This window comes from Haemorhous mexicanus, chromosome 3 (assembly GCF_027477595.1).
Source record: "Haemorhous mexicanus isolate bHaeMex1 chromosome 3, bHaeMex1.pri, whole genome shotgun sequence".
NCBI classification, from domain to species: domain Eukaryota; kingdom Metazoa; phylum Chordata; class Aves; order Passeriformes; family Fringillidae; genus Haemorhous; species Haemorhous mexicanus.
In genome coordinates, this window is record NC_082343.1 from 38,651,233 (window position 1) to 38,664,656 (window position 13,424).

General features: G+C 49.3%; 1 protein-coding gene across 1 annotated transcript; it reads left to right on the forward strand.

Annotated features, from left to right (window-relative positions):
• Nucleotides 1-3,205: 3,205 nt before the first annotated feature.
• On the forward strand, nucleotides 3,206-9,515 carry TCTE1 (t-complex-associated-testis-expressed 1). Its single transcript, XM_059841396.1, has 4 exons — nucleotides 3,206-3,404; nucleotides 5,332-5,900; nucleotides 6,941-7,390; nucleotides 9,307-9,515. Exons 1-4 carry the CDS (start codon nucleotides 3,221-3,223, stop codon nucleotides 9,481-9,483), a joined length of 1,380 nt encoding a protein of 459 aa, XP_059697379.1. The 5' UTR covers nucleotides 3,206-3,220; the 3' UTR covers nucleotides 9,484-9,515.
• Nucleotides 9,516-13,424: the final 3,909 nt, after the last annotated feature.

The following is a 13,424-nucleotide window of genomic DNA, read 5'->3' on the forward strand; positions in this document are numbered from 1 at the left end:
TTTTTTTTTTTTTTTGTCTCTCTGGGATTTGGTGTGAATAAAAAGAGCAAAAATCTTTTATTTCCAGATCAAAACAGGTGTAGCTGAAGAAGGTTTGTAAGACATGTTAGTAGCAGCATAATTTGGTTGTGTGAGTAGATTTCTGTCAGTTCCTCCTGGGGAAGAGATGTGTGATTTCCTTTATTTTTTTTAAGAAGTTCAAGCATTATTTACTTTTCAGTGTGATCTGGGTGTTAAATGACAAAAACTGGGAATTTACTACATGTCTCTGTTCATTGTATATTATCTAATAAAGCCTTTTTAGGATAGGTGACAGATGTGTATGCAGAGTGGGTGGGAAGGAGCATGCATTAACAGTGTTGACTTGGTTTATTGATAGTGAATTACGGTGCTACCCCTGTGTTTAAATACGTGCTTAGCAAACCCAGCTCTGGAAACTGGCTTAGAGTCTCAGCTCTGGCTGGGTGAGACTCCCACAGCCAAGGCAGAGGGGGTGAGCAGTGAAGGAGGCCATTCCCTGGTGCTAAGGGCACCTGGCAGGTGTGCTCACCACGCTGGTGTGGTGGGAATGGATGTACTGGGAGCAGTGACTCAGACCTGGCACCACAGGCATGGGGTTGATTTGGATGCTTTGCAGCCTTGCTCCTGTTGGCTTCATAGTGAATGACAAGTGGGCATGGTGGAGTCAGCTGAGCTGACTTGCTCTGGGGCTCAGATCAAGGGAAAGCCTCTCAGCAGCCTGGGCAGCACTGCCTCAGGGCAGCCATGTCTCCTGCCTGGACTCTTGGAGCCCATTTGGCAGCCCTGCATGTGGCATAGGTTGCCTACCCTCTGAAAATCAACCTGCCATGGGTAAACAGGCAATCCCATTATCTGCTGGAACAGACAGGAAATAATCCTAGGCCACCAATGCTGCACTGGCTCTCCCCAACAGCTGCCTTTTAATGATTGTTTCCAAAAGGTCAGGAAAGCCATCAGAAGCTCCAATCAGCTGTGATTGGCCTGGGGGACAAAATGATACAGATGCTTTTTGAACAGGACAAAGGACTGAGCAAGGAGAAAACAATTTTCCCAGTCACTTCTGTTAATGCCACCTCATTGCCTTCTAGCGGTGTTTTGCCCTTCCATGGAAGTCCATCAAGCACCAGGAGCTGGGTTTCATCTGGGTTAGTGTGCTGTGGAGAATCAAGTCTCTTCCCCCTGAAAGGTGACCCATCATTATAGCACCTTCCATAGGCACAAAGACCTTTGCAGGGAAAGGATTCCCAGCATCCTCACAGCTGCCTAGCACCCATTCGTTCTCTTTCTGCTTCCACCCTTCATCAGATCAAGCTCCCTTTTTCTACAGCCTTTACCTTTGTCATCTGTACACTACTGCCTCCCAGGAAATACAGCTTCCCTGTCCTTGGCACCCTTCATCCTCCTGCTTTGGCCCAGAGAATGCCCTGCCACTGCCATCTCCACCCTTTCCTGACTGTCCCTCTCAGGCCTGCCTCAAATGCATTTGAAGAAGCCTTTACTGACATATTACAGCATGAATCATTTGCTCCTCTCTTCAAGACCTCAGCATTTCACAGATCTCCTCTCTTCCCTCTTTTGCAGGCCCTTCCTCAGATGCCTTTTGGAGGGGGAAGGAGCAGAGGGAGTAACACTAGCAAAGCCAGCTCCAAAGCTTTCAGGGAGAGGGCAGAAGTAGCACCACCTGGGAAAGCAGAGGTGAAAGGAGCAACCTTGTGCAGGGGAAGGAAGGACTAAGATGGTTCATCTAGGGACCACTGTCTGGGTCACATCCCTCACAAAGGAGGAGCTGGTTTGGATCAAACCACCCTTCAGGTGAGGGATATGGTGGTCAAAGATACTACATGGCAGTTATCCTTCCACAGGATCCTTTGACCCTATGGTGGTACAAGGCCACCACTGCCCTGAGATATCTTCTTGGTCTTGCAGGAAGGTGTTCTCACCTCTGACACTGCTATCTACCTCTGCCTCATGCTTCTTTTAGGTGTCCTGTAGCCTGTAACTGCTCATCCCTGTGCTGCAGCCCTGTTAAGTCCAGTTTGCCCCAGTAAGGATCAGCATGGGTCTGTATGCCCTGGGGGATGCTCACCAGACTTACATGCTCTTGTGGAACCCAGAACTCAAGTGGATGATTCCTTCCTGGTGTCTTTTCTGCCTCTTTCAGACTGGCTGGTTAGAGAACCATTAGGACTTCCAGGCAATGACCATATGTGTGGGATTCTGAGAGCGCTGGCCTTGAGGTTGGAATAGGAAACAGCAAATGGAAAACTTCGGGCTGGGAAAGCTCTGCAAAGTTAATAGGACCAGGCATCCTTCCTTCTGCTCCAGGCTGGTTCTTTTAGCTCATATCTGCTTAGGCTCAGTGTGGTCTGAACAGGTCTGACCCATCTCATCAGTTAATGGATGTTTGGAAGGAGTTCAGCCGGAGAATAATGGAGAAAAGCAGGAAAAGAATACACTTAAATGTATTCATCTGTAAAGCATCTGTCTTTAGAGAGTCATAAGAACAAGCATACCGGATCAAACCAGGGTAGAGCTGGCCCAAAAACCCATCTCTGACAGTGGCTAGAAGCAGACACCTGGAGAAGAGTAGAAAAACAATGCAAGTGTGTGTTCTTTCCTCCAGCACTCTCCCCACCTCCAGCTGTGTTCAGCTGCTCACACTGAGCCACATGACTTCTGTGTATTTCAACATTCCCAAAGGGTTTCTCTATCATGGACTTTTCTTAGAGTCTGCAGACTCCTAACATTCACAGCATCCTGTGGCAAGGAATTCCCCAGTTCAACTGCAGCCTGTGTGAAGAACCCTTTGCTTTAAGCATAGCTCCTGCCAGCTTTCCCTATTACTTTTATTGGAAAAGACAGTAAACAATCAATTCCTGTCCATCCTCTTCAACAGCACTCTGAATTAACACCGTGTTATTATCTCATTATTGCATGTGGTGCCTAGAGACCTCTTTGTACAGGGCAGGGTATAAAGATGAAGCTGAGTAATAGTTGTTTGGCTGCAGTGCTTCCAGTCCAAAGCAGAGGAGGCAGGCAAAGGGGCAAGTGTGTTACAGTAGAGCAGCGTGAGCTGACCATTACTATTGCTAGCTACTTTCTAAAGCTGCCTTTTTATTTTGCAGGTAACCACATAGTGGTGACTCTCAAGCAATTCTCCTCTTGCTTCTCCTGAAGGAGAAGTAGGTCCTGAGCAAGGATGCAGCAGCCAGAAGCTGGTGACAAGAGCAGATCCATTCCCTCACCATGTCCACCTCGGGCCAGCCTCACTGGTGGCTCATTCTACACACGCCGCTGCATCACGGAGGATCTCAGCTGGTCCCTGGTCACTGTCCCCCACCTCACGGAGCTCTGCCTCCAGCACATTGCTCACAATTTTGAAAGTAAGTGGGAGCACATTTACTCTAGGACATGTGGAGAGAGGGTCAGTCCCAGAGAACAGAGGGTCAACAAAGCAGGCAGATGCATCAGAAAGGCAGTGTGGCACCCAGCCCTGCCAAAGGAGCAGATGGGGAGAAATATCCCCTTGGGCAGCCAGTTAAACAAACTGTTTAGTTGCTAAGTATGTATTTGTACATTCCAGGGATGGCTGTAGTCCTCTGGGCTGAACTCCAGGATGTGACTCTGTAGTGACCTTGTTCTATCACATCTTCTTCCATCCATGCTCTTCTGGACTCACCTCAACCATGACTGGGGCTGTGCAGTTGCTGTTTCCTGCTCTTGATTCATAGAGACGTTAGGGTAGCGCTCGAGGATGGAGCCCTGTTGTACTGAGTGCTGTACAAAGAGATGCAGAATTGCTCCTGCCCAGAGGAGCTATCATCTCAGTATTGTACTCACAGGCTCAGCCCCGCTCCATGGCTTTTGGTGGTGATGTGACAAGTTATATCCTCAGGCAGGGAATGTGCTTTTGAAGCAGGTGGACTGATGAAATACAGCAAAACAGAAGAAGCGTGTCTCATCTGAGAACTGACTGGGAGGGGGAGAAGAAGGGCCTGTCTTTTTGGCTGACTCAGTAAAGTGGCAGCAAAGACCAAAGATAGTTTTAAGGCTATGTCCACACTGGGACTGTAAGACAGTACAGAGGAGCTCAGTGCTGCCTTATGCCAGGAGCTGAAGGTCCTTGAGGGTCTGAGCTGGGACAACCTTGCAGTCCCAGCAGCCTGATCAGTCAGTTTGATGCCAATTGCATTGGATCTGCACTGTGCACACATAAACGCAGTGTGCTCGTTTTCATGGGGACCCTCATGCTGTTACCTGAGCTGCGAGGCTGCACCTTGCCCACTGTGGGGCTTGAGTGAGCCTGAGTGAAGCTAGCCCAGCCCTGCCCATACATGTTCCACCTCTGCTTGTGTCATGGGACTTTACAGAGAAGGTCACCACAGTGTCAGCTGTGGGACACTGGAAAATAGACTCCAGGAAGAGGCTGTGGTAAAACTGTCAGTGTCCTTAGGAAGGGAATGCCCCAGAAATAGGGGAACTATAAAGCTAATCCCACTTTGTGTTTCATAATCTGGTTTCCCATGCACAGATAAGTTTCTTCACTGATGATTTATGTTACTCAACACAACTGTGTACACATGACCAAATATTCATGGCGTGAGTACACGTGATTTTTCTCTGGCATTTCTGGGCACAAAGAACTTCCACCAGAGAAGACAGCTGTGACAGAGAAGACAACTTAGGGCAAGCGTTGGGAAAGAGACTCAGGGGAAAGAGTACCTGGGAAAACAAAATTTTTATTTAAGCAAGGTAGACCTAAAAGCTAGGAGTGTGTCTCAGCAAAAAGGAACAGGAATCAATTTGAGGTGAGACCGATGCTTGAATTAAGATAAATAGGCACAAGGACCTGCATGAAAAGCACACAGTTGTTCTCAAATACCGTTCTTCAATATGCTTAGAAACCAAAAGGGAGACAGTTCAGCAAATGGCAGGCCAAGCTCTCCCATCACTGTAAAGCTGAATTAGTTCTCTTGGGAGCAGAATTCCTGCCCTGAATATAAAACGCATTCAAACAAAGTTTAAATGGGGAGCTCAGTGTCTGGCACAGTTCCCAAATCTTAGGAGAGTAAACCAAATTGCACTGATGTTTCATTGCAAAAGTTAGAAATCATAAATGGAAATGTACAAATGAATCCTGCATGTGTTCTGCCAACTTAGCTCTGTGCTCCAGCTTCTGACAACCAAGGAGAGAGCCAGTATCAGCAGAGGGGAGGGCATGGGCACACAGCTGGGGGCCCGGGCAGAACCATAGTGCCAGCAACTGTTCCTATGCCCAGACCAACCTCTCATTCTTTTTATCTCTTCCAGAGAACCCTATTTTGAGCAATCTTCTGCCTGAGCACCAAAAGAAGGTGGTGGAGAAGCTCTCCACCAGCCTTCCACTCACTGTGACTGCCAACACAGTAAGCCATGAGGAGTACTGGAAGAGGTGCTGTATGGAGCGCTGGCAAGTGTGTGACATCTCCAACTATGGAGACAGCTGGAAACGGATGTTCTTTGAACGTCACCTGGAGAACATTCTGAAGTTTATCATCCCTAACACCACAGACCCCGAGAAGGTCCTAGAGCTCATCCCGCTCTGCAAAGGCTACGTGCGGAAACTGGAGATCAATCAGTTCCTGCCACCTTTGCGGGAGGATCCAAAGGAGGAGAGCCATGACCTCTCTGACACAGAAGAGGATGCTGAAATTAGTGAGGTCTACATGCATCACTACGATCTGAAAGAGCTCATTACTGCTCTCCCTCACCTTGAAGAGCTTCATCTCATTTATGATGTGAAGAGCTGTGGCATGAACTTTGAGTGGAACCTCTTTAACTTCACTGAGCTGGACTGCTCCAACTTGGCTGCTGCCGTGAAGATGTGCCGTAACTTGAAAGTAATATACACCAAACTGAACCTTACTGCCTCAGATAGATCTTCAAATTGCCTGTGGATAGAAATACAGGGACCAGTTCTGCTTGCTGGTACCACCCTTCCTTTTGCAAGTTACAGACTCTGAGAGAGTGCAGAGATGTTCACCTGCTGGCCTAGTGCTGAGTACCTTGTTCTGCCATGTCCTTTTTAGAATGGGTTGTCAGGGGATCAGTGAGAAAAATATTTGCTCCCCCAAAACTTGTTGCCTGTAGCCTAAGAGGCAGCAGCACTCCACTGTTTTAACTCCTCATATAGTTCTGGGAGGCAGGAGAGGAGCAGTCCAGAGGGAAGTTTTCATAAGGAGTTTCTGGTAGTTTTGCTCAGTAAATGCATGCCAGCCTCTCCCAGAGGAGCAAAGACCCCCAAGAATAGCACAGGGAAACACGCTTTAGAGCAATGAGGGATTTTCCCCCTAAGAACTAACAGTATCTTCAGCTCTGTGGCAACTGCAGTGCAGATACTCAGCCCCTCCGAAACATCAGTGGGCATTGCTATCCAGAGTGGAGCCAGAGTAAGCTGGATGAACTCCCCATAGATTCTCATGCTTTGGGAAGAGAAATTACCTCTCTTGTGGCTATTAGGATGCCCAAGGCACACAGGACATTGTACTGTGGTTATCACCGGTGCACGTGTTCATTCAGACAGGTTCGACTGTGATCTGGGCTGGGTTCTGCTGCTAGTTGCTGCAGATGTTTGGACAGCTTTATCTTTAATTTAGCCCCCAGTTAGAGATCTTGTGCAGTCAGAGGAGAGGAACAGGCATTTCCAGGAGGCAAACCCTTTTTCCCTAGAATAGGCATGGGACATCAGTGGCACACCCTGCTTGCTGGAAGTATCAGCCCACTAGGAAAGCAAATACTTGAGCCTGCTAGCTAAAGGTGTCTGAAGTGAAGGGAGATGAATCCTGTCTGGTGGATCATAGGTTTAACTCCATGATGATCTTGTACAAAGCTCAGTCCAAAGCCTTGGCTGTTGTAGTGACCCTGGTTTTTATGCCCACAGGTTTTCAAGCTGACACGAAGCAAAGTGGATGATGACAAGATCAAGCTCCTGGCCCGTAACTTGCAGCATCACCCTTGCTTGTTGGAGCTGGACTTGTCCCACAATCTCATCAGGGACCACGGGGCACAGGCTCTTGGCAAGCTGATCAGCCACAGCAAACTAGAAATCCTCAATCTGTGTAACAACCAGATCTGTCACCTGGGGGCTCAGGCTCTTGCTCAAGGCCTGGCTGAGAGCTCCACCCTGACCTCCCTGAATCTGCGCCTCAACTTCGTGGAGGACAAAGGCGGGGAGGCGATTGGCCGTGCCCTGCTGACCAACACCAGCCTGAAGTGCCTCCATCTGGGAAGTAATAACCTGTCAGAGCCAACTGCAGCAGTGTTCTCCCAGGTCCTGGCTCAGAACACCACTCTGACGAGCATCAACTTCTCGTGCAACCACCTGGGGCTGGTAAGAGAAGCCTCTTCTGCCTGCAGTCTGTGACCCTGTGTGGTGGCTTTGCAAAACAGATCCTGAGCCTGTCTCAAAGCCACAGAGGCAAATGCATCCCTCATTTTGCATTCTTGCTATGATAATAATCAGTTGTGAGCAGGGAAGAGACTGTAGCAGATGTCAGGAAAGAGAAAACCACCTTCTCTGCAGGAACATGCATTTACCTTACTTGTTACATGTAGCTCTGTTCATAGGGCTGAATCTGTCTTTGAGGCTTTGGGCTTTTGGGCAGAGAGGGATTTTCCCCTTAGGAAACTGAAAACCAGGAAGCATGTCTGGGAAAAATCACAGACGCTTCGCACATGAGAGTGTAGTTAATGATAGGCAGCATGAGATAAGGGTCTCATGCATATCCTCTATGCTTTGGATCTGCTGTGCCATCTGTCACTCAACAGCACACAGATAGCGTCACCCTTCCCAGAATTTCTCCTGTCCATCACAGGCTCAGAGGAGAGTGTTAGAAAATTGGCTTGGTTGTTGAGCTGCTTTAACTCACCCTGTGGCCGGGGAGCGGTGCGGTGGGTCAGGAGTGTCATGTCTGTGTGCTGGTAAGTGGCTCCTAAAACATAGCCTTACATTTTCTAGACAGAAGAACATCCACAGATCTTACTACATCCCTAAGAGCTGCAGTATGCAACATGCCCACAAACCAGACCGCTTCTCTTCTGCTGATTAAAAAGAGCTTTAGAAATCTGAAACTAGACAGCCAAAAGCAATCATGCTGGCTTTTAAACTTTCTGTGCTGCCTCGATTATTCTCACTGTCAAATAAAGAGACAGCAAGACCAGCTGTCCCTGCTGGCAGGAATATTGGCATCAATGTGTTTGACAAGGGTTTTAAAAGGATTTGATGGCAGAAAACCTTTTGTGAGTTCTGAGTTTTATAGTCCTGGATGTGGAAACCCATTTGAGTTTAATGATAGAAGGGGGCAAAGGTTGGAAAGGATAGAAGGATTTTTGTTTAGTAAATAATAATCTCTGTGCTTAGAATCTTCCTTCTGATGAGCTCTCCTGTTACCCATTTGTGGAGTTCCATGGCAGCCCAAATGGTGGCTGGTAGTATTATCTTTGGGAAAACTGGGGGTTTTGCTAGAGATGCATTCAATTCTGACCTCTGTAGCCCATTAAAGAGAGACCTCTTCCCAGTCCTTTTTGCTCTGCCCTTTTTGGCAAAAGGGCTAAGAGGCAGGGTGTTGGGATCAGGGGGCCGTCTGGATGGATGGAGGAGAAAGGGCAGGAGGTGTATTTGGTACCTGGAAGAGAATAGCAACAGCATAAAAAAGTTCAAATTGTCACATCCCTAAATACAGTGCTTCATGTATGGGGGGGAAATGCCTCTGAGTGGGTTGCCTCCCTAAGGCTACATCACATTTTCTGTCTCATGAAGGCTGGTCTTCAGTTCCATTCCTGAGATATTCCTTTCAGGAAAGCCAACCCAGCCTGGGAAATGGCATCCAGACAGAAAACTGACAGTTCTGGGGCTCTCACAACTGCCAAGATGAGGAACAGTAATCCATTTGTGCCCAGCCAGCAGTAAGCTGGGAATGGGGGGACAGGGGGGAGCAGACTCCTCTCAGGTTATCATTGCCAGATGTGTTACTAACCAGCATGAGCTTGAGAACTCCTGACATGGTACCCAGAGGGAGTAATTAGCATGTGTCATGTCACAGAGAGCTGCATTAAGTTACACTCCTTCTTTGCACTTCTCTTCTGAGCAACATTTCAGACCTGGGTAGAGGCTTTTATCCCTTTTGGCACCATCTCATGGACCTCACACTGGCAGCAGCAGAAGTTGCCCTGGGGAGGAGGGAAAAGGAGCAATACACTTCTGTTTTGGATATCCCCCTTTAACCATCCCCTCTGATCCTTTTGCAGGATGGTGGGAAGCAGCTGCTTGAAGGGCTGGCAAACAACAAGACTTTGACTGAGCTTGATCTCCGTCACGCAGAGGTGGAACAGGAGACTGATTTCCTCATTCACGAAATTGTGTGGGCCAATCGGGAAGCAGTGAGGCTGGCATCTCTGCAGCACCCCACCACTGAATCCCTCTGAATAAAGTGCTCCAGGGAGCAATGAGCTTTGGGTGTGTTGTCTTGGAAACACTTTTCTTCAGGGTCTTGGTTTTATTTGCTTTTCTGAGAAACACTTAACTTGTGGCCGCCACCGCAGCCTTTCCCAGACCCCCATCATCCAACCTGTGACTTCACTGGAGACAGACATTTGATCTCAAGGCACTGTAGTGGCACCACAGAGCAATCTGCCTCTTAAGCCCTCCCTCTCACTGCACCCTAAGTCTCACCTCCTGTGATGCTTTTCTGTGCTCCAGCAGCAAGCTTAGTTCAGGCAACTGAATATTATTTCACCTGTAAAGCAGCTAAGATGAAGCTTCTGCCACCTAAATGGTCTAATCCAGACCTAACTTTAAGGTTTTGCTGAGGAGGATGTGAGAGGCAGAGGATTGAGAGAATGTTGTTTCTAGCTCCTCAGCAGCTTTTCCTGGCTTTTGCTCTGCTCAATAATCTATTTGAATTTTTAGTAAATCTCTCTGGAGTCTGATATGGGTGGTGAAAAGCAAATAGAAATAAATTCAATAACTAAAAGAGGTCTCACCACCATGGTTTCCTGCTTTGGGCTGCTCTGCTTTTAATCAGTGCTAGCCTGCTTTGCAACAGGTGAATTCTTTACAACCAGATGCTTACCTTACCTAGTAGTGCTCTTCTGTGCAAACCTGTCCAAAACAATCTGTGTTTTGCATAACTTCAAGCCAGAGGGGTCCCTTCAGGACGGCTGGCCCACATAGCTCACAAGTTTGAAAACAGTGCAGCTTCCTTGGGCTTGGAGCAAAATGGAGCAGCATCCTTTTGCTCTACAGGCTGTAGGCACCTGAGGATGGGACAAGGCACATACTTGAGTTGGTCCACTGACCACCCTGCTCAGGAGATATCAGGGAATTAAGCAAGTGGGTTGATTTCCATCCCCTCCCACCCTCTGAGCAATGCAGGAGCTTCCCATGCCTCCCAGCCCTGCCCAACACCAGTGCTCACAGACCCACTGCGGGCAACCACCTCAGTGAATCATCTGAAACTTTTATTACACCGATTTGGTTTACAATCTTTGTACTTTGATATTTCCAACAAAAAAGGCAACATTGTGATATACTGTTTGTACATATATAGAGAGACAGACAGAGCTAGATCATATTGACAGAGTTGAAAAGTAAAAACCATTTCCCAGTGTTCACAAAAGGATTTATTCACCACGTACCCGCTTCCGCCTTGCCCTGCCTGATGGGTACAGACACCGAGGTGCTGCTGGCCCCTGGCTGACAGGACCCTTACCTGCACCGTGTCACGCCCACATAGATCAGAAAGGATGGAGTGCAGGGCTGCCCTGGCAGCAGGGTGCTGACAGGGCTCAGCCCCAAGCCCTCACAGGTTTGCGTAGCTCCCTTCCCAACTACTGATGGACACGTCCAGAAGAATTCCTAACCAGCAGTAGCAGCTGTGAAACCTCCCTACCTGGGCAACTCCCACTACTTGTTTCCCATCCTCGAGACCGAGGTATTGAATATACTTATTTATTTTTATTTGCATTTACAAAATATTTTCACTGGATGACACACCTCAATGAGATGAGAACTCATGTTCAGAGACAGCAGAAAAGACCCAGATCAGCATCAGGCTGATGAAGCAACAGCTCCAGCAGCGAGGGTGGGGGTTTAATGGGGGTGGACTGGTCCTAGGCAAGCCTGCCTGTAGCTCCAAGGACAGGGCTGCAGCTGGTTAGCCAGTTGTGCAATGAAAGCTCATGCTTGGAGGGCAGCAATGAGATCCTGCAGACATGCTAGCAGACACATGAGGAGGAATTGGCCACCAGAACCAGTGAGGACAAGGGATAGAAAGAAAAGGGCTTAGGAAAACATGTCATCACCAGAACAACTTCTGACTTGCTTTTCTAAGGATATTCACTGCTCATTTTCCTGCTAACAGCTTGAGACCATTAACACCACTTAACCACCCTTCAAACCCACTCCTGGGCTGCCACGTGCAGGGATGCCTGGACAGGTAACTGTTGCCTGGAGAACTCTTTGCCCTCTCTCCCATCCATCTCTTGGCCAAAAAGCAAAGTCCAAACCAAGCAGCCTGCAGCACTTGCCCACACCCAAGACCAACAGTCAACTATCTGCCAGTCTGCACGGGTTGAAACCATTTCAAATGTCACACACTCTGGCCAGACAGCAACAGCAGATTGTTGGAGTGTGAACATTCCTGCTGTTGGTGGGTCACTTGTCAGCTCTGAGTCTAGCCACCACAGGGTGGGTAACTAGCTGGTCACTGTGCTGAGTGCAGGGCCAGAACAAATACCTTAGATCTCCCACGAGATCTATCTCCAAGGAGTACTGGCAGGCTCTGAGGAGGGGGGGGTCATTTGTGGGCCTCCGTCTGGTGGAGGGAACAAGCTCGGGCATTGCCACCACCCACCAACACAGCATCAGTGGCATTCAGTGGAGTCAGGCTGGCAGCACCCCTCACCCATGGGTCTGTGCCAGAGAGACGGTGAGAGACAGGGGTGGCCGGAAGGTAAAGAAGGGGGAATGACCCGAGGGCTCTCCCGCGGGCTGTACCGGCATGTCCCATCAGGCCGGAGCAGGGCACCCGGCTGGCTCCCTCCCACAGCAGATGGCGAGCCCGGCTCCCACTGCTCTGAGCAGAGCGCACACGGCAGCAGGAGACAGTGGCCAGCTTCCCAAGCCTGGCGGTTTCTGCTCACAGAGACCCAGGCATCGATTTGCAAGGTGTCACACTGGCATATGTCACAAACAGGATGGCAGGTTGATTTTTAACACCGACTTGGGGAGGAGGAGCAGGCTGCCACAAGGATGAGCAGAGGCTCTGCACAGAAACGGTTGCTGTGTTCAGCCTCCCTTTGCTCCCATGGAGCTGGATTTGTCTAGGCTGAGCTGTCCCTGCACATTTGGTACCTGCTGGCCCTCTGCAGAGTCAGCCAGGGTGCTGGTGGCTGGGGTTCACACACGGGGGGTCCTGAAAATGGGGGTCCTGTGCACAGCCTGTGGGACAGCACAGTGGGTTGAGGAGAATAAGCACACTTCTAAAACATAGTGCCAAGCACTTCTGCCCTGAAACACACCCAGACAACTAACACGAGCTCTCCCCATCACTGGGGACCCACCACTGTATTCCATCACCCCTACAGCAGGTGTGCCCTGTGTCCAGCATCCTCCCTCCAACCTCAGTCACCAGCTAGCCCATGTAGCACCCTGCTGACAGGGCACTTTTGGCTAATCTAGATCCCCTCGTGCTTCTTCAGTTGCAGTGAAGAGGGATGAAGCCTGAGCTCGTGTGGATGGGAAGATGGGAAGTGGCGCAGAGCCAAGCCCTGCATTGGCTTCCCTAGGTGGAGGGGACGGCTCAGAAACGAAGCGTTCCTCCTCCCTACAGGGCATGCCTGAAATAGCCAGGCTTGTCAGATCCCTGTCTCTGGCCGTGATGGATTAGCCTCTCCAAGGCACAAGGCAATTTATTCATTAGTGACATTTACACCTTGTGGCCATCGTGGTTGATGACACGTGCTCAAGCTGTCACTGCTGGGCTTGGAGGCAGCATTGCTGCTCCAACAACGCAGTGCGACATGGCCTGGGCACCTCAACTAAGGAATACCTCCTGCCTTTCTCCTCAGCCAGAGCATGCACAGATTGCCTTGAAAGTCCACTCTGTTCCTGAGCTTCTCTATCAAATGCCCTGCTCCATTTCCCCCCCACCCTCCCTGCCTTACAGCACCATTGCTCCAACACTGCACTGCACCCTCCTGCCCCATTTTGCCTTCTGTCTTCTGTAAAACCCAGAACCTTTTACAGAGGTTCTCAGTCAGCTCTCTTCCTCCCATGTCTTGCTGAGCATTCACATCCTATTCTGCCCTCTGTCAGCTGCCCTCAGCCCCAGCAGAGAAGCATAGAGCCCATGTTTGCAGACTTC